Source organism: Ciconia boyciana, chromosome 3 (genome assembly GCF_034638445.1).
Source record: "Ciconia boyciana chromosome 3, ASM3463844v1, whole genome shotgun sequence".
Classification (NCBI taxonomy): domain Eukaryota; kingdom Metazoa; phylum Chordata; class Aves; order Ciconiiformes; family Ciconiidae; genus Ciconia; species Ciconia boyciana.
Window position 1 is genome coordinate 59732519 of NC_132936.1, and position 18718 is coordinate 59751236.

General features: G+C 41.8%; 1 protein-coding gene across 1 annotated transcript in view; it reads left to right on the forward strand.

Moving 5' to 3' along the window:
* The window catches only part of RNF217 (ring finger protein 217), a 68552-nt gene that overhangs the window by 19166 nt on the left and 30668 nt on the right, over positions 1 to 18718 (forward strand). The window contains exon 2 of the mRNA XM_072855781.1: positions 15614 to 15847. Coding sequence (XP_072711882.1) covers positions 15614 to 15847 — 234 coding nt within the window. The remainder of the gene's footprint in view (positions 1 to 15613; positions 15848 to 18718) is intronic.

An 18718-nucleotide genomic window follows, 5' to 3' on the forward strand; every position in this document is an offset into this window, starting at 1 on the left:
AACTGAAATGCAGCCAGAACAGCAGGGTGGAGGTGGCAGAGGAATTACATTGAATGGGATGGGAAGCCTTGTTTCTGGATGCAGTGCCACAACGTGGGAGCTGAAGGCAGTCTGCATGCCGATGGCAATCCTGTAAGGCTTCTGATGTGAAAGATGAAGGCTAACCAGGCTTGGCGAAGAGGAAGAACAATTTGGTGTGGGGAGGCCTGGTGCAGGGAGACCAGAAGAGATGTGGGAAGCAGAGGCAGCAGGGCAGGGGAGGGGAGAGGCAAGGTGTCTGCTGGCTGGGGCTGGCTGCCTGCAGGCTGCAGCTGAGGCTGCAGGGGTCTGCTTGCTGTCTGCATTTGCTCTGCCTAGGATGAGATCTCTCCTGGCAAATCTCTCTAGCAGCTGGTCAGCATAAAATAACTGCCTAGTACTGCTAGTGGTTATTCCCTAAGTTCAAGCATCAGGTTTTTTCCTCTATCCATGACGATTGACTTCCAGTTTGCTGGAAAAGTACGTAGAAGCTGATATTCTCCCGTACTACTTGTTTTGAGGAGGATTATTAAGGCTTTCCTGAGCCTAGGAGCTGTGAGATGAGAAAGAATAATGTAATAGTTCAGGTAGAGAACTGTGTCATCGGGTTTTTTTCCTGGCACTATTAGAGCTTTCCAAGGTGATCCTAGCCAAGTCCCCTAATCCAGACTTCTCACAGATGCCCACTGACTGCAGTGACTCAGTTGGTGAACTCACCTTTGGCACTCAGTCACGAGGAGCCATGCTTTGAGGTAAATCAAGGTGACATTAGGAAAAAGACATTCTTATTTGCAAGACGTTCATATGCTATAATGAGAAACTAATAACTTTCTTTAGAGGTTTGGTGTGCAGAAATAGCTGAGGAAGCACATTAAAAAATGCTTTTATGATCTCTATTTTATCATTCTTCCTGTGTGGTGAAAGACTTGCTAACTTGTTCTTTCTTACTGATTACATTTTTGCAAATGATAAATCAAACGGAACTGCAATTTGCACTTACTTTTAGGTACAGCCATTTGTACTTTGAAAATGTGCATAGTATATGGAAATCAGCACTGATGTGGAGTTTCTTATTTTTTTCCTAGTTTTACTAATGTTTACTGTTTTCCTGATGTATATAACTTTGTCAGACTTCCTCATATATAGTAAGTTGTTAATCGTGCAAAACTTGCACAATTGTTCTGCATGTGAAAGCATGAGATGTAATTGATCATTTGGGGAATCATTGATCAGTTGGAAGACTCAAATACTTTTCTGTTCCACTTAAACTATATATAAGTCTTTTCTTCAGTCTTCTATAATTCTTATCATGCTTACATTAAAATGTTCGTACTAAACATGTATTTCAGTAGAGGTTGAAAAGAGACTCCAGAGATCTCATTATTAAAAATGGCTTTATAATTAGGATACCTTATGCACTGGAATACAACAAAGGATTAATTTTGCCTTTAATAAAAGATGTTTCATTGAATCTAAATGATTTCATAAAATGTTCTTAAACTTTCCCTTGATACTGCCTTACTTGACAACAAGTGGCTTGTGGATTAAAGTGTAAGCATCCTTTGGCTTTTTCAGATTTGGCATTTTTACCTGAGTGGCCCAGTTTTAAAGGATTATATTTCAATATAAATTTTAACAGATTTGTTTAATTACCTTTTTTCTTGCCGTCTGGGTAAATTACCCTGTTCCCACATGAAGTTTGACAAAAAAATTAGTCTTTTATATGTTCTTTCAGCTGTTTCAACTATGTCACCTTCAATTTACGTAGGGAATACATAAAGTATGGGAGGGAGGAAAGTCAGAGTGACTTTCATTCAGTTAACGACTGAATTTCAGAGGTGCCATCTTAATGTTAGTATCATTAGTTACGTGGTACTAAGAGTTTAGTAAGCCTGTGCGTTTGTAGGAAATGATGGAGTTGCACAGGCACACAGCAGGACGTCAGCTGATCATACTGGGCAGGGAGGAGTGCCAGGGACTAGCTCTGGAGGGATGCTTCTGCCATCCCTCCCTATCCATTTGGGAATAAGGGGGTGGGAAAGTCACTGAGCCTGATCTCTTGCCACCTAGGAAAGTGCTGAGACGCATTTTAACAAGTACTAGAAATCTTAACTATTGGGGAAAGCCCTTTATTGGGGACTGTCAAGCTGTTTTTCTGTCCCACTGGTGCTGCCAGAAATTCTCAGCTTTTGTGATACTGCTGGTTCAAAAACCTATAGCATATTGGGGTGGTGGGGGGGAATCAAAAGTAGGCACACATGGACAGAAATTCCAAAATTGCTGAATTTATTAGGAAATAACACGGCCATGTTTGTTCTCATGCAGTGATGTTTTGATTCTTTTAGAGAAATGTCAGTACAATTCAGAACTTAGTTCTGCAGCAGGATGCCACCCATTTCCCTCACTGCAGGCAGCATTTTGGTGAAAAGTGCATGACAAACACATTGCTTATCTTCGTGTTTGGGTGTGCTCCCAAAACTACAAAAGTCACAAATACAAATATTACTGCCTTTCTTTTGCACAGAAAATCAATGTGCTTTGGGGCAGCAGTTTCCTGGGTGGCAGCAACAGCAGTTCTTGGTGGCAGCTCCTGCTGTTTGGTACAGCTGCAGTTTAAAAGGAGAATTTACAAGTGCAGAGCCTTCCCTGGATGAAGGTATGGGGCAGCAGGAGCAGTTCAGAGGGTAGCCAGCCTCTGTGTGTGTGTTATTAAAGTGAGGTAAAGTAGGTGGATTCAGAAAATTTTGAAGAGTAGACTTTTTTCCCCTTGTATGTCAGGCAAGAGGACATTACATTCCAGGGAAAAACTGCAGGAGAGAAAAGATGTGACTTGTGGGAAAGGCAGGGACTGCCTAGGAAAGGCTGAAGTGGGTGCCTCTTCTTCCTTTTTCCTGAATTTTCCCTTCTCATTTTTTGCCTCTCCCCAAACAAGCTAGAGCAGCTGTGACTGCTTTCCCCTTTCTGAGGTAAACCACTGCAGCTAGCCAGACCTCTACAGAAGCTTGTATTGGTGGCAAATGATTGTCAATGATTGCTTAACCATAGAGGGTAATTACAGTCTGCAACTACTAGGTGGAAGTATTTGCTGTGGAAGAACTGTTGGGTTATTTTTCTTAAAAAAAAAAAAAAAAAGTAGTTCTTATCCCATTAAATCTGAAACAAAACTAGTATTTTGAGAGAGGTCATATTTGGATAGGTAGGTCAGTGGTGTTTAACATCATGTGGCGTGCTTCCATTTCAATGAAAATATCAATGAAATGCTAAATCAGATACTTTGGAAAAGTTTTCGTCTCCTTGCTAACAAACATTCTATTTATTTTCTTGTCTCCTTGTCACAAAAGCTGTCGATCTTTTCTTTTTGGTCTTGCAAAATCTGGAGTTGGAGTGATGCGTGTCCTTGTGTACAGGCTCTCTTGTGTGTTCTCTGTTACCATGCTTTGTTAACGATTCCTTTCTCCTCCTGTGTTGCTTCAGTTCCTACCTGTCAACCTCTCTCCCACTGAGGACTATATATATTCTTTGGAAATAATTAATGAAACTAGAATTTCCTCAACTAGTATTGAATTCAATTACTACTGGAGTCTGTGGCTTCAGAAGTGGAGATGGATGTAGTTGACTTGATACCTCCTTCACCTCACTTCACCTGCCCACCCCCTGGTCCCCAAGCTGCAGTCCACCTACTGGTGGTGATTCAAAAACTCTGATACCTACTGGTAGCAGCAAAGCTGCTGCTTTAAGTATTCAGTGTGGCAACCTAGTTTCTGGCGCCCTGCAAAAGTTTAATGCTGGCAGAAGTGATGTTTCAAGGTATCTGACCACCTGTTCATCACTTTACAAACCCACGTAGTCAATAATCCTTGATTTTTTTTATTTTTTTTTGGGGGGGGGGGGATAGACAAATTTGAAGTAATTCTGTTTGTAAATATATAGCCAGTATCTACAGAAATGATAAATACTGGTCTTCCTCCAATTGTAACCAGTTTTTTCCTACCATAACAATTTTTAAGTTGGAGTCTCTGGAGGCGATATCTTCACTCTTGGAACAGAACAATGAAATGTATTTAGTAAAAATTATTTGCAGTGTATGTCAAGTTAATGAGGTGTCCTGTTCATAGTATATCTTTTATAATCATTGTTTTATTCTTATAGTTAACTGCTTCATAGTGTTTTCTAGCCTGTGTGACAGTTGTTGGTAGAGTTCCTCCCTGCTTCTTGGTCCGAAGTTGCTGAGGATACCAATTAACTTAGTTGTTTCATTACAAGTAATGCATTTCTTCATCTTAAAAAGTCTAGTTACTTAATAACTATTCCTTTTGCTTTAGCTTCACAGATAAGGCTCTTGTATCCTTCAGGAGATGGCTGAGAGGAGAGCAGAATTAGTGCCAACAGAGAAGTGGAAAGTATGAAGACCATCTGAAGGGCCGTGGGGCAAGTGTCAGGGCAGATGCTGGGTTCAGACCTGAAGCTCAGTGAAGGATTTCCACGCATGCCATTGAGCATTTTAAGTACTTGTACGGAATGGGAAAATATGCATTAGTATTCATAAACTGAATAATCACCTAGCTATGCCAAAATACAGGCTGCTTTCTGAAGAACAGTAATTTTGGGACATGTGTGCAGGAAACACTGATGCATAGACTCGCATGGAGAAGGGATTGGGTGCAGCCCTCCAACCCTGGTACTGTAGTTGCCATTAACTGTTTTTACTGAGGCAAGCTGCTGAGCCTTATTTCAAGCTTGTAGCTTCCTAAAGGTAAACAAAGTTAACGTGAGAAGTACCTGGTACGTGATCTGAAGGTGTAGATTGACATGACAGGTAAGATGACTGGTAGCCAGCTACCTCTGCAAGAGTCTCTCTCCTTGGCTGTGCATTTCCCACTTTTCTCTTGGGTTGCCAACTAGTGATCGTATGTCGCAGGGAGAATTAATTCAGCTGCCTGATATGTTGGAAAACTAATTTAAAAACACTTCAGTCTCCTGTGTTAGCCAGCTGAAGCTTCTCTCCTTGCAGCCTCGCAATTGCTGTCTAAAGCAGAGGGAGAAGGGAAAGCTATATTGACTTCCTCCATAATTTTTTAGCCATTAGGCAGGGTGCAGTCTGAGATAATGGCGGTCTTGGCTGACTGTGATCCGATGGAATGGCTGAAGGGGTCTGCGACCTGGGGAGGGATACCTGGACCAGCTGATATGTGAGAGGTCTGGCTGGACCTGCACCCCAAACCTTTCAGGCCCATGTAGGTGTTTGATCACATAACTGGAGATCTTGGGCTAAACTCCCGGTGATACAGGGTAAGCCTGGCATAGTATGCAGAAAGAGAAGTCTGTGTGGGTAGTAGTTGTCTTTTGTTGTTCTATTCCAGGCCAGTCTCTCTAACCAGCCAAAAAGAATGGTTTTAGGGAACCGAATTAAGTGATTACAACAGTTATTTCCACTTTTCTCTTCATATTCAGGCATTGACTAGGACTGTCATCCTCAAAGAAGCAAAAGTAATTAAAAACATGATGAGGCAAGGAAGGGAAGCCTTATTTTACCTTGTGGTTTTTTTCCTACATGCAAGTATTTCCACAGCCTTATCTGATCATGACAGTATTTTTGCAAGAATCAAATCTCTTCCTCACTGTTAACTCTGAAATTTTAGCCAGGAGTCTAACCTGGGGCATTTTGACTTACTCTACCTCTATTCTTCACTTGTGCCTCACAGCAAAAGCAGGCTTTTGGAGCACAACGCTACATGCCACAGGTTTGTCAAATCCGTATCAATGTTTTGAACTAGTAAAGGGTTTGTAGTAAAGGTCATATTATGTTGTTATACTTTTTTAAACATAGATTTACATATATAAACAGCAGATGAATAAGTAGTAGTGTTTTTGGTTTGTTTTTTTAAAGAGAATTTGGAACAAATGGGAGGTCGTAATTTCTTCTCTTGTGGCAAACCTGATGTGAAAATGAGTATTTTAACAGCCTAATCAGCTGATAGAGTTGCCTTTAGGAATTTAAATGAGCTTGCTTGATGTTTTCTTTGCTTTATGAAAAAATGGTAAGTGGAATATATTGTTCTGAACACAGTTATGGTTTGTTTTTCCTGTTGTAACACATCTACGTTGTCTGCTTCCCCCCTTGTTTTGCTGTTTCTAATGATTTTGTGATGTTGTAAAGATTCTAGCTACTTGTGACAAACAAAATCTGCAGCAATCAATACACAAACACTCTCAGTTATCAAGGTGAAGGCTGTCTTCCAGCTTCAGTTGGGACCCAGTTCTGGCAGACTGTCTGGGAGACTGACCTGACACGGTAACAACCCCCAAATTACAGCCAGAGTTTAATCAGCAGGAGAATTAACTCTGATAATTTGGCTGTTAAATACGCTGTTTAGAAATCACTATGCACTAGATGAGTGCAGCTCTCTACTGGATTAGATCAGTTGTGGGGCAGGATTGTTCTTTCAACTTTCATAAGAGGATTTTTCTACTGTGCCATAGTTTTCTGCTGAGGTATCTTAGGTAACAGTTTAACTGTTTCATGGGTAATTTGTTCCTAACTGGGGTGACACTTTTGCTTTGCTTTCACTTCTGCTTCTCCAAGTATGGATCAGAACCACCACTTAAGCTTTTACCTCAGACAGCTCCCTGAAGAAGGCTGTGCTGTTTGCGCTTCTTGGTCTTGCACGTTTGCTCCCTGTTGTGGCTGTATCTGTCATTGTGTTAAATATGTATTGAAATGTGGTTTAAACTTACAGTGCATTATGAGAAATAACTTCATAAAGTCATGGGAAATTGGAGCTTTAGCACAATATCTGGGGTTTGTCCAAGTGACGGTATGTGGGGAAAAGTTTGGAAGTCTGTTCTGCATTAGCCTTTCCTAGGAAGTATTTATCCCTGAAAATGGGTCAGCATGCACACCCATCCTCTTATCGCTTAAGCTGTGTAAAAGTTATCAATTTGTTTCACTTTGTGGTAGCTTCAGTAGCATAGCTTTTCACCAAAAGCAGCTTTGTTTATTGTGGATAGGTACGGGTAGGATGAGATAGGTCTCTTCAGGAAGGCATAGCAAAATAACTATTTATAATTCAAATCTTAGCTATTTTGTAACAACTGGATTGCATAAACAAATTTCTTTAAGTTACCTTGTTCCCTTACGGGAAGCCGAATGATGGTATTTTAACCTCATGTATTCCACCTTGAATCTTAGATATGAGGTGTGTTACTATCATTCCTGACAATCATCTGCCAGTTAAAAAATACTTTTCAGGCTTTCTTCTGCTTTTGCTTGCACCTCTGCAACTCTGCTGTTTCTATATTAAATTTGTCAAGTAAAGAGGGCACAATTTGGTTTCATGTCTGGTATTCAAGCATGAAAACATTGATTATTAATACGTGCACATGAAAACTCACCTACAACCTCAGAGCTAGCAAAGACATGGAAACTAAATAGTTGTCGGTAGCTTTCTTAAGAATTCTTAAGTTTAAGAATGGCTATAAAATGCCTGCCCTTTTTTCTACAGGCCAGGGAATGTAGGTGATCATGGTGGTCAGGAGAATAGTTGAGAGATTTATGTTAAAAGTTCTCGCTATTTTTAAGTCATCACCCACATCCATAGCAACTCTCAGGTAGGTTTTGTAGCCATCTTCTGGGATGGACTAGTGAGACAGGTAGGAGCATACTTCTCTCCTACCTCCTTCCCTCGATTATGAGAGCTTTTCTTTATTTTACGCTAAACGCTACTTTCACTTGGGAAAATATTAAATACCATGAGATGTTTCTGTAGGTACAACAGTAAAACATAACAGCAGCCATTGCTGGTGAAACCAGAGGTTTGATTAACTATTGTTGATGATACCAGCTGGGCTTACCTGCATTAGAGGCTCAGTAATACAGATTACTGAATAGGTTGTGCAAATATATGGCGGTTTGGGCCCTATTTTATTTGAAAGGGGAACGCTGGTTGGCAAATGTGAACGCAGGAGCCTTTTCCAGCTTTTGTGTCTGGTTGGGACCCTGCCTACTAAATAGTAGAAGAAAGCTATTGATCTCCTCTTTTTCAACATAAATAGTTGTAGGATAAATGGTCACTGTTGTTGATGGATTTTGCTTGGCTCCACCTGAAGACTGAAGTGATGTTTCTTAATGAGGATTGAGGTCACGTATTTTCACTCTTCTGTAACAGCTTATGGGTGCTAACTTTTTGTCCATCTTTAAGAAAAGCATGGGAAAGGATTTGGTTGTGATACTAACTATTGTTAACAGTATTATTCCATTGGAATTGATCTGAATCTGGGTTAATCCAGTCTGAACCCGGTGGAGGTTGGAGTTTGGCTGTTCAGCACTTCTTGTAAGTGAGACGAGGAAACAGCTATGTACCTTTTTAAGCATTGCTCCTGTAAGAGAGCAGCATATATGTAAAAATTATCTGCTAAAGTAACTGCGCACACGTTGGTTTAATCTTCTTAATTGGAAAGGGAGAATAGGATTTTGGGGTTGGTTTTTTTTTTCAATGTATTGTTTTCTGAGGTAAGTATTTAAATGAATTCCAGTAAACACTCGTGTCATGACTTCCCTGCTTTTGGGAGGCCAGGCATGCTGAAAGTGAGGGGCAGGGAAGGAGGAGCCTTCCCCCCCATGGCAGGGGGAAGGCTCCTGCGCTGCGTGGTCAGTGGCTGCTGCTGTGCCTGCATCCCATCCCGTTCAACCTGTTCACTCCTCGCCTTCCCAGGGTGTCAGTCTGGGCTCTCGCAGTTTGTCTGTGCCTCACCAGGGCACTCAGATGGGCAGGATAGAGCTGGGTTAGGCTTGGCTGGTAACAAATTCAAACACAGATGACAGTTTCTAAAAGTCTTATGCTGGCTGTAGCAGAACAGGCTGTTCTCCTTTGAATTTAAGGCTGTAGATGAAAGAGTTAACTGATAAATTTTTATCTTATTTGTTTTACAAGAATCAGCTGTTGGAGTTGGCTTGCTTTGGTTCTGTGTTATTTGGCTGTGACGTTTTTATTCTGATGCTGGATGCCCAACAAACCATTACCTTACAAAGGTCTTGCTTCTTCACTGCTTGTGTTTCCTAATGCTACTGAGCCCCTGCGAGCAGGACTCACTCCCGAGATGGACAGGTTATTAGAGCGTATCATGGTATGCGGCATGGTCTCCTGGCCCTTGCTTCCTTTCTGTAATTCGTTCTCACACCTGCTTGGTTTTAGTGTGGTCTTTTGGTCCCACTCCTAGGCAGGAGCAGCTGCCTCTGTTTTCCACCCCAAAAAGGGCAGGTATCCAGCTCGGTCTGCTGTCCTCAAAAGCTCTTCTTTCATGAGCATCTTTGGGTCTTTTACTAAAAGTGAATGTGTCTTCTAAGGAACAGAAAAATTACCATACTCATACCTAGCTAGCATTGATAATATGCACACCTGGACAAAATAAGAAAGCTCTTGTGCATTTCCTTGTTCCCTTTAATGAATGCTGAGACACCTGTGGGTTTGGGTCAGATTCCTCCAAGGTTTGCAGTTTCTGCCATGTTTCCTCCCAGGTTATCTTCCTCTGCTGGGATTTCCCCCTCCCTCTGCCCCCACACACGCCCCGGGAGGAGAGATGAAAGATTGCTTTATCTTGCATGCTCCAGGGCTCCCAGGGGTTGTGAAAGCTTTCTGCCAGCCAATCTCTTGGACTAACTCTGGCATGCCTCTTTGTCAGAGAGCATCCCAGCTCAGCGGGCAGCCCCAGTTTTGTCTGGCCACGGGACATTGCCTCTGCTGTGGGTTTCAGCTCACTGTGGATGGCAAAAAAACAGAGCAGAAAGCATGTAACCTCCATACATGCTGATGACATGCACTAGGTTTGATGAGTGGTAGCAGGCAGAGGCATGACTTAATGCAGCATAGTTTTTCTAAATGCATTACTGAGGTAAAATCGTTTCCTTTTTTTAATTCACTTGGTGCTAGAGAAAGTAACAGGAGATGAAAGGGCGGAGGGGGGGAGCTCATGCAGCTTGATAATTACTTGTTTACATCTTGTGAAGGAGAATTTCAGTATTAATTTGTTTTTCTACAAGTAATTTTCTATAAATCCTATCCCTATGTGAACAGGACAAATAAAACCTGAATGTTCCCATTGATGCCAAATCCATGTGAGCAGGTAATGCCTGGTCCTGTGGAAGGAAGGGAAAAGGAGTAGAGCTTCACATCAGCATGTTGTCAAATGAAAAAGCAAATTAAGAGGCCTTTAAGAAAAAGGTTTTGGTTGAGTTTAGGTGTATTCTGAGGAATATCTTGCTAGTTTATCCTCACAGTTTTTTCGGGAGAGTCCTTTATGTGACTGTGGAGGGAAGAAGAAGAGTTTGAACGGGAAGCAGACACCGTGGTTTGGGGTTTTGCTCCAGGCTGCGGAGGCCAGTTTTGCCAGTTAAGGTTTTGGTTGGTTTCTGGGGCTAAAGCCGCTCTGGTCGATGCCTGTGCAGGTGGTGCCGGCTGCAGCCCTCGCTGGTGTGTGGCTGCAGCATCCCGCAGCACCCCCAGGGACGTGGGTTTGTGTAAGTGTGCTCCCGAAAGCTGTCCTCAGTGTTATGGATGAAGCTGGAATCTCAGCCTGTGGCTGAGGTTGTGAAAACTAGGTGAGCTTTGAGAATTTAAATTGATGCCGCATTTAAATATGCATTGTAAAGCATTCAGAAGACATGCTTTTGGAGCAGGAAGGTCAAACCTTTGATGTACTGGTGGCAGTCGGATTGCAGTTATGTATGCCATGATTCCCTCCCAGCTTCCTGGTTTCAAGTGCCTTTCCTCCTGAAGGATGAGATACTAACATGTTCTTCAGACTTTGCTTCTTTTTGTGTCTTTCTTAGCATTGACAATGTGATAGTTAATGCAAATCACATTAAGGGATTCAGAAAGTAATTTATTTCAAGTCTGCTGTATTGAGAAATGAATAAAAGGGGGAATAAAAGTGAAACATACCCCATGGAGTATGGTTTGTGAAGTAGTGAACGACAGGCAAGAATTTGTGTGAAGATGTCCAGTGGAGGAGGTGGCACACAAGAAACCCAATCTCTTTTCCTATTTGGTGGTGATACAATTTAAGTAGCCCCTAATCTAATTACTGTTAGTTCTAGCTGTTCATTCTTGCTTGTCTTGCAGCACTGAGGATTTGTACCATTTGACAGTAAGGAGAGAGGATGGATGGACTGAAAAAGAGAATCTGTTTCATAGGATTTTTTTTTTTTTTTTCTAAAAGGAGTTAGATGGAGAATGCCAGGATATCACTGGCACAAATCAGAGGTAGGGGATCCAGACTGCTGAAGTTAGTACTCAAACCACAGAAATGGTCATGGAACCACAACCTTAAAGACAGGTGCAAAATGCTTAGTAAAAGTTTGCACTGTCTTTGGTTTGCACTTGTTGAATCATGTCTACTTGGATTTCATTGGGTTAGCACCTACCACTATGGAGTCCTGAACCATGGTGAGCCCTTCAAGTATTTTCCACGATTCTTTTTTTTTTTTTAAAGAAAACAAATTCAAAATTACACTCTCTGCTTCCCAAACCTACAAGAAAAGTAATTCTTCACTGATTTGCAACTTACCAGCAATGTTTCCAGTGAAATAGAAAGCAAGGGGATTTTGCTTATAAATAAAGGGAACTTTAATCGATTTGTTTCTTCCCCTGTAGAATATGAAGGTCCTGTAGACCAGACTGCCCCATCACTTGCATCTGTGCATTTCCAAAACACTTTTTTTTATGCATTACATCCTTGGTAGTTTACAGGGGAGAATTTGGTGCACTGGTAGAAATTGAATTCTTTACAGAGGTGCAGATTAGAAGTGGCACTGTTCACTTCTCTTTCAGCATTAATAGGTGAGAAGTAAGAACAATTTACTGGTTTATTTAGCATATGCATCTCTGAACTAAGAGTAAAGTTTCGGTTAGAAAATGCTTGTTTGTATGTGTCCGTGTTAAAGTAGAATGCCCCCTTCTTTAAGGAATATAGCTATAATACAGCTGCCCAAGTACAGCCTGCACAGGTTATGTTACATCCAGCTTGGGCCAGGCTAAATGACAGGTATAAATCAGTGCTTCCAGTGTAGTTTGAACTTTGCTTTCTGTGTAGCTAACAAAGATTTCCTTTAAAAGAAACCTCGGGGGGCGGAAATAATTTTCTGACGTAACAGGAACAGATGGCGTGGTACTTTTTCTGTTGCTGGCATCACTGCATTTTGGGGTAGTAAGTGGACCAGTGTAGAGTCTGGGTCCCATCCCATCTCCCCCCAACCCCCACCCCCTCAAAAAAAATCTTTTCAAATAAAATGTCAAGAATTCCGGGCGGAGGGGGGGAGGTATGTATTGCTCTCCTGATAGTTTAAATGTTACCTTTCTGTAGGATGAAAGTCACGAGAGCCTGCTTTCTCCTTATGCCCCTTCCTGCCCCTCCTGAGATGCATTACAGAAGTGAAGCACAGCTGGGTGTAAGAACTGGATGCTGCCTGACATTTAACACTGTACTGCAGCTTGGCTGCTTTTAGATATATCTGAGTCGTTCCTCATGCTGTGAAAATACACCATGCTGTTGTGTATACCGAGAGTTCTTAAGTTCTTAATACACAGTGCTATTTTGAAATTCAAAGACTTTTTAAAACTCGGGGGTTTGACATTGTGATAAGCTGATATTGAAGGATAAGGCTCTTCAAAATTTAAAAAGAAAAAAAAAATCAAGGAAAATAATAAAACAAGTTATTTTTACCCATGTTGTAAGAGGTTTGTTTGGTTTTGGTTTGGTGGTGGTTCTTTTTTTTTCCCCATTCCATAGCACCTCCTGGGTCTGCAGCAGCAGGTAGCCTAACAGGCTACCTCTAAAGCTGTTACTTACATCAACTGCTGATGCTAGTGCACAAACAAAGATGGACTGTTTTGGTAAGACAAGGCTCCATTGAAGTTACTGCTAATAAGCAAACTAGCTCTGTTCACTTCAGTCCCATTCAAAACACAGGAAAAGGATCAATCTTTGCCAAACTTGAAAGGCTGAAACTATTACAGAGGATAAAAATGATTTACTTTAAGTGGTTGTAAAACATGTTTTCAAAATAAACAGTGAAATGACACTTGACTCTTAACCGCATATATTAATCATATTCTGTGTGGGCATGAAACATAGAAAGCGTTTGGCTTTGTATTCCTTTGTTTTATTAATACAGGTTTGTTCTAAGTACCAGCTTATATGCCAGATACAATGTGCCTTCTCACTGTGAAGTGTTAACTTCGTTGCAGCTTAGTTTACTCTTAGCAAAAGGGCTTGCCTCTTTTAGTATTTCCCTAATGCTTGAAAAAAAAACAAAACCCAAAAAAACCCCAAACCCCGAAACCCTGAAGTAGTTGTAGATGGGATTAATTTGACTATTTGATTTTGCATTTTTGTACATACACTTCTTCAAATAGAAGCTTATACTAATACGTGCAGTAGTGCAATAGCTTTTTATATTTATTAGCAAATTGTTTTCCTAGTTTGGTGTGTTTGAGTGCTCTAGTGTTGGATTGATCATCTTCTGCTTTTTAAGCACAGCTTCATGATGTACTGGGTGATTCTTCTGAGAAGAGTCACTCTAGTGATGCTGTATGCTCAAGTTCAATTTTCACATGCTGCTACAGGTGAATTAGTGTCCTACAGGTATAAAATGTGGACATTCCCCAGCATGTAGTTTGTGGGGTTTGGGGCTTTTTTTTTTTAATACTTTTGAGTACATACTCCTCCTGTACTTAAACTGGTCCATGTAGAAGCCAAACTGTTTGAGCCTAGAGTTGTTTGCATGTGGTAGGGCTCTGCACACCTTTTAGAGCTGGAAATTAAATTCAGGGAAGTTCCCTCCTAAAAGTGGGTGTATTGTTGGGGGAGCTGCCCCTCCTCTGTACCGCAGGCAGATCTGCCTGCACCCTGAGCTGAGGCTGCGCAGGGCACTGCCGCAGCGGTTGCTTGCTGAGGTCTCCTCTGCCGTGCTCTGGTCTGGGATGGGCTGCTGCTGTCCTCACCCTGCTTTTCTCTAACGTGTACCTGACCTCTTTGCTCTGCTTGGGTTTAGCTACATTGCTGAGAGAACAAAGGTAGTGCAATAGGGATTTTTTTGAAATTGGTATGAGCCTTGGGTTTTATACCATTTTGTTATGACTCTTCTAATCCTCTGGCTCCTGACTAAATTAATTATCATTCAGTTAGAGCCCATATGGCTCCATTGCTGAGGCAGCAATGACAGGGTTGTGTTGGTTTGGGGTTTTTTTTCCCTCCTTTCTTAGCTTAAGTACTGCATTAATGGAATCTCTGAGGTGTCTTCTGGTACCACTATGCAGCAGTGAGATCTGCATCCAAATATGAGGTGTTCTATTATATTTAGTGTGTTGTTTGGCAGATTCCCATAATGGAGCATGTTAAAGAATAAGCAGTGTAGGGAAGTCAAACTTCCCAAACTTGAAGCAGTAATTCCTAGAAAGCGATGCTGATTATACCATTAAACCCCTTTTTCTCTGCATGGAGATACTCACTAAGGAAGGAATTGAGCTGGTGGTCAGCTCCACTTGTACAGTCAACACTCGTCATTCAAGATTACTTGAGGCAGATATAAACATGCTCAAGCCAGGTCCTTGCAGACTCTCAAGATCCAGCAGGGTTTATTAACTCGGGCTCAGTGCCAAGCAAATGCAACTCTGCTGCTCCCAGACCAAGTAGGATCTGCTGTTTTGGCATGAAGTCCAAGCTGTTAAAGCCTGCCAAGCGTGAAGGGTGCAGACCTGGGTCCAGTGCTGTTCTCAGATCCAGGAGCTCTGGAAACATGTTGCAGATACCTGACCATGTTGATCAGCTTGGGAGCATCAGGGATCAACAACAGTTTCAGCCCTGTTAAACTTGAGCTTGCTTCTGTGTGTGTTTTTGGTTTGGTCGTCTTTAAGTGATTTTTTGTTTGTTTGTTTTTATGGTGTTTTGGGGGTTGTTTTTAAACTCTAACTGAGTTCTGGGAAAATTTATTAGCTCGGTCAGCCCCAGGCTCAGCTAACACTTTCTGCATGTGCAGTGTGGCATATAAGGAGCTGCTTGGAAGCAGGCTGCAGAGGCACTGAGCTTGCTGAGCAGGAACTAGCTCAGGGCTGAGTCAGAGCTGCTAGACTCTGATGATCCTAAACTGACTTAATTTCTCTGTGCAGTGATTCCCAGCATGTTTTGCAGTGAAACAATATACAAATGTTTCCATTGCCTGCTTTCTCACAGCCTTTATAAGCCGTGATAGTGGAGCACTGACCATCACACACAAAGCATGGAGTGCTGGATGAGTGCTGCTAGTTAGGGCTCGTGTTCTGGTTTCGCAGAGTACATAGCCATGGTACATACGCTGAGACTGTACATTTAATAACTGCAGTTGTCATAAGGGTAATTAGGTTTTCTGTTTGGATTTGAAAATACCTTCTGGAAAAACTGCAGTGTGCTTGGAATAAGTCAAAATACTTTTAAGACAATATGCTTGATAGTCTGTGGATTGTTACAGTACTTGAAATTAAATTTTCTCACAAAATTCAAAAATGCTTGCTTATCCTTTCCAAGCAAAAGGTCATACAGCTCTTCTGGGTTTTTCCATATGCAGGTGCAGCTGGGACAAGCGGATATAAAATGCCCGATCACAGAGTGCAGTGAACACCTGGATGAAACAACTGTCCTCTATAACCTACCCCATGACGACATCATCAAGTATAAATATTTCCTGGAACTCAGCCGCATCGACTCCAGCACCAAGCCATGCCCTCAGTGCAAGCACTTTACAACCTTCCGGAGGAGAGGCCACATTCCTACCCCTGCCAAATTGGAGAATAAATACAAAGTGAGCATGCTTGCCAGGGCCGTGGGTTAGATGGCACCGCAAAAGTAGGACAGCATTTGGTGGGCATTAAATGAGCTTTCTTGCATCACTGGGGCTGTGTGCAGGCTGTGATTAGGAATATGAATCTGTAGTACATCATTGATTAACTACTTAATTGATTTCTAACAGTCCAAGCAGTTGAACTTTAATCCTTATTTCTTTGGCAAGTGGCATAATTTTGTCCTGACACACAATTTAAAGAGTGTTTTCTCTCTGACTTGCAAACAATATGGTCACGATCAGAAGAGACTGGGGAAGGGAAGTTATCACTATAACTGATAATTTTAGACACACAGCTCCAGCAAAGATAAGTTTTCCCTGAAACTCTGAGCAAATGAATTCTGGGCATTTATGGTGTTAGGCTGTTGGCTTGCTCCTTCCTTAGAACTAGAGTTCTTGTCTGTCCTGCTTCTTGGTTTTGATTTCTTCAGTCCCTTACCAGAGGTTATATGTTACTGTAGTCTCATCATTCCACAATACAGAAAACTTGAGAAATATGGAAAAAAAACACTTTTCCAGCATTTCTCTTAGTAGAAGATTTGCTTATACTGTGATTTCAATCAAATCAAAAAAGCAAGAGATTACAGTTAGAAGAAGTTTTGAGCTACTGAATGTCCATCTCTGTTCCAGAAGGTGAAGGTTCTGTCTGCAGCATCATGCTCTGTGTTAGTTTTCCGTCCAGTTATTAGATTTGTTGTGGTTAATTTCATGATTGAGCTGGCCTTTCCTGGACAAACCAGTTCTCCTCAGTAGGAGTTTAGATGACTGTTTAGATATCCCTAATTACACAGTGTAAGATTCAGCCTAGTACGGAGATTAAAAGGTAGAAGGTTGTGTATCCAATGGAGTTGAAACCTCGATAAAGCTAACTCTGAGTTATGAGCTACTTATGTGTATCTGTGCAGTGCATGAATTACATGCCACCCTGTCTGTTGGACTCGGCGCTTTCAGATTTTTGGCATTTTGCGTGGAGGTGGAGAAATTCGAAACTGCAGGTAAAATTCCTTCCGCCCACAGCCATTCTCCTTCACCCATCTGCTTAGCATTCCCTCAGGTGTAGACAGGATGTGCGGTCCAGGGTAGATCAGATGTTGTAATGCTTCTGCAGCAGCCTCTCTTAAGGTGCCAGAGGCTGTTACTGTCCCGCCGATGTGGGTCACAGGTGGTGCAGCTGTTGTGTCATGGGGTGCCAACTCTGAGAATGTTCCTCAAGGCACAGAATGGGTCGTTCTGCCCACCACTGCTCTTTTATGAGTTAAAATGCTATAGTTAAAATATTCCCACCGCTTTCCTACAAATCATAATCAGAAGGAGTGGGAGGCTGTGTGATGCATGAAGTAGTGCAGGCCGGAAGCAGTTCCCTGGTCCTGTGGTGATGCATTATGTGTAGCTCTGATCTGCAGAGTTTGTGTCTCCTCCTGGGAGCAGACTCTGGCAAAATGTGTCCTTTGAGCTGTGGGCAGGTGTTGTCTGGAAGAATGTCTAGTTGATGCTGGTCAGAAATACAATTAGGAAAGTGCTAGCAAACAGCATGGACAATCATAGTCTGGGGCTTCAACGTACTCCCTGAACCTGTGTGGTTTTCTGGCATAGGTACAGTTTTAGTGACTTATTTTAAGCTTAGCCCAAGAAGGAGTTTTGCTGCAGGGATAAGGTTTAAAAGGAATACTATATGAGATTGTGTATAGGTGAGTAATTACATGCACACATAGCTGTGGACCATTATTTTCTCAGTTTTCTTAGGTTCTCATGTGATTGTTTGTATGGTAACTTGTCTGTGCCTTGAATTATAGGCTCTTTGGAGGTACAGACTCATTTTCTTCTGCATATAGCATAGGAGACATCTGACTGGAGACTGGGAGACTCGCATATTCACGTGCAAGCAACGTAAACAGCAATTGCACCAGAGGAATTCTGCACCAGCACTGGAAGTGCTGCCTTCAGAAGAACTGAGTCACCCATGGGGAAAGTCTATGCACAAGCCTGCTAGTAGGATCACTGCACACAAGGGCTCAGTGCCAGTACCCTTGCTCTCCTATACACTGCAACAGGAAAACACTGTAAAATCCAAGAGTACATTTGAGCAGATACTTTTGAAATGTTATTAATGGCATTCCTAAAACTTGAAACACTACTTAAAATTATAAATAAACTTAACATCTAAATTTAAAGAGGTAGCAAAGTTATTAGATAGATTAATTTTCCTTACTTTAGCTGTTTTATGTAAGCTAAACTGATCTAAGCCCAGCAGTTCAGTTTGCTGCTGCTGTTTTTCATTTTGAGATCAAAGTCTTGGTGTGCTAAGCCTAGAAAGTTAGCTGGTGCCTGTATGTTGAGAGAGAAGGAGGGGAAGAAAAGGGAAACTTGCTATCCAAACCTTTCTTCGCCCATTAGTGCCACTTAGGACAGCACAGTACAGCAGTGTGACTATTTAGTTTCCTATATCAAATATTTGTATCCCAAATGGATCCAGCTTTAAGTAAGGAAATAGCCCTGCCCCCTCTTTTATGACCTAAATTGGGAGTGTAAGACTTGGTTGTAGACAAGATCCTAACAAACCTTTGGTCAAAGCTGATATGCCAAAGTGCAAAGGAAATGGACAAAAATTGAAAAATTGGTAGTTCAGTTCCCATGCATGGAACAAATACGGGTTTCACAAGAGTGAGTATGTTGGCTTGTTCTGTGAGGTTTGGGTTTTGGGGGGGCGGGGGGGAGTTTCTTTTTTTTCTCCTAAGCCCTGGATTTCACCTGTTGTTTTAATGTTAGTTCTTTGACCAGTTCTTGATTCTTGGACTCTTTCTGCCTTATCAACCTGTGAGGTTCATAATGAAG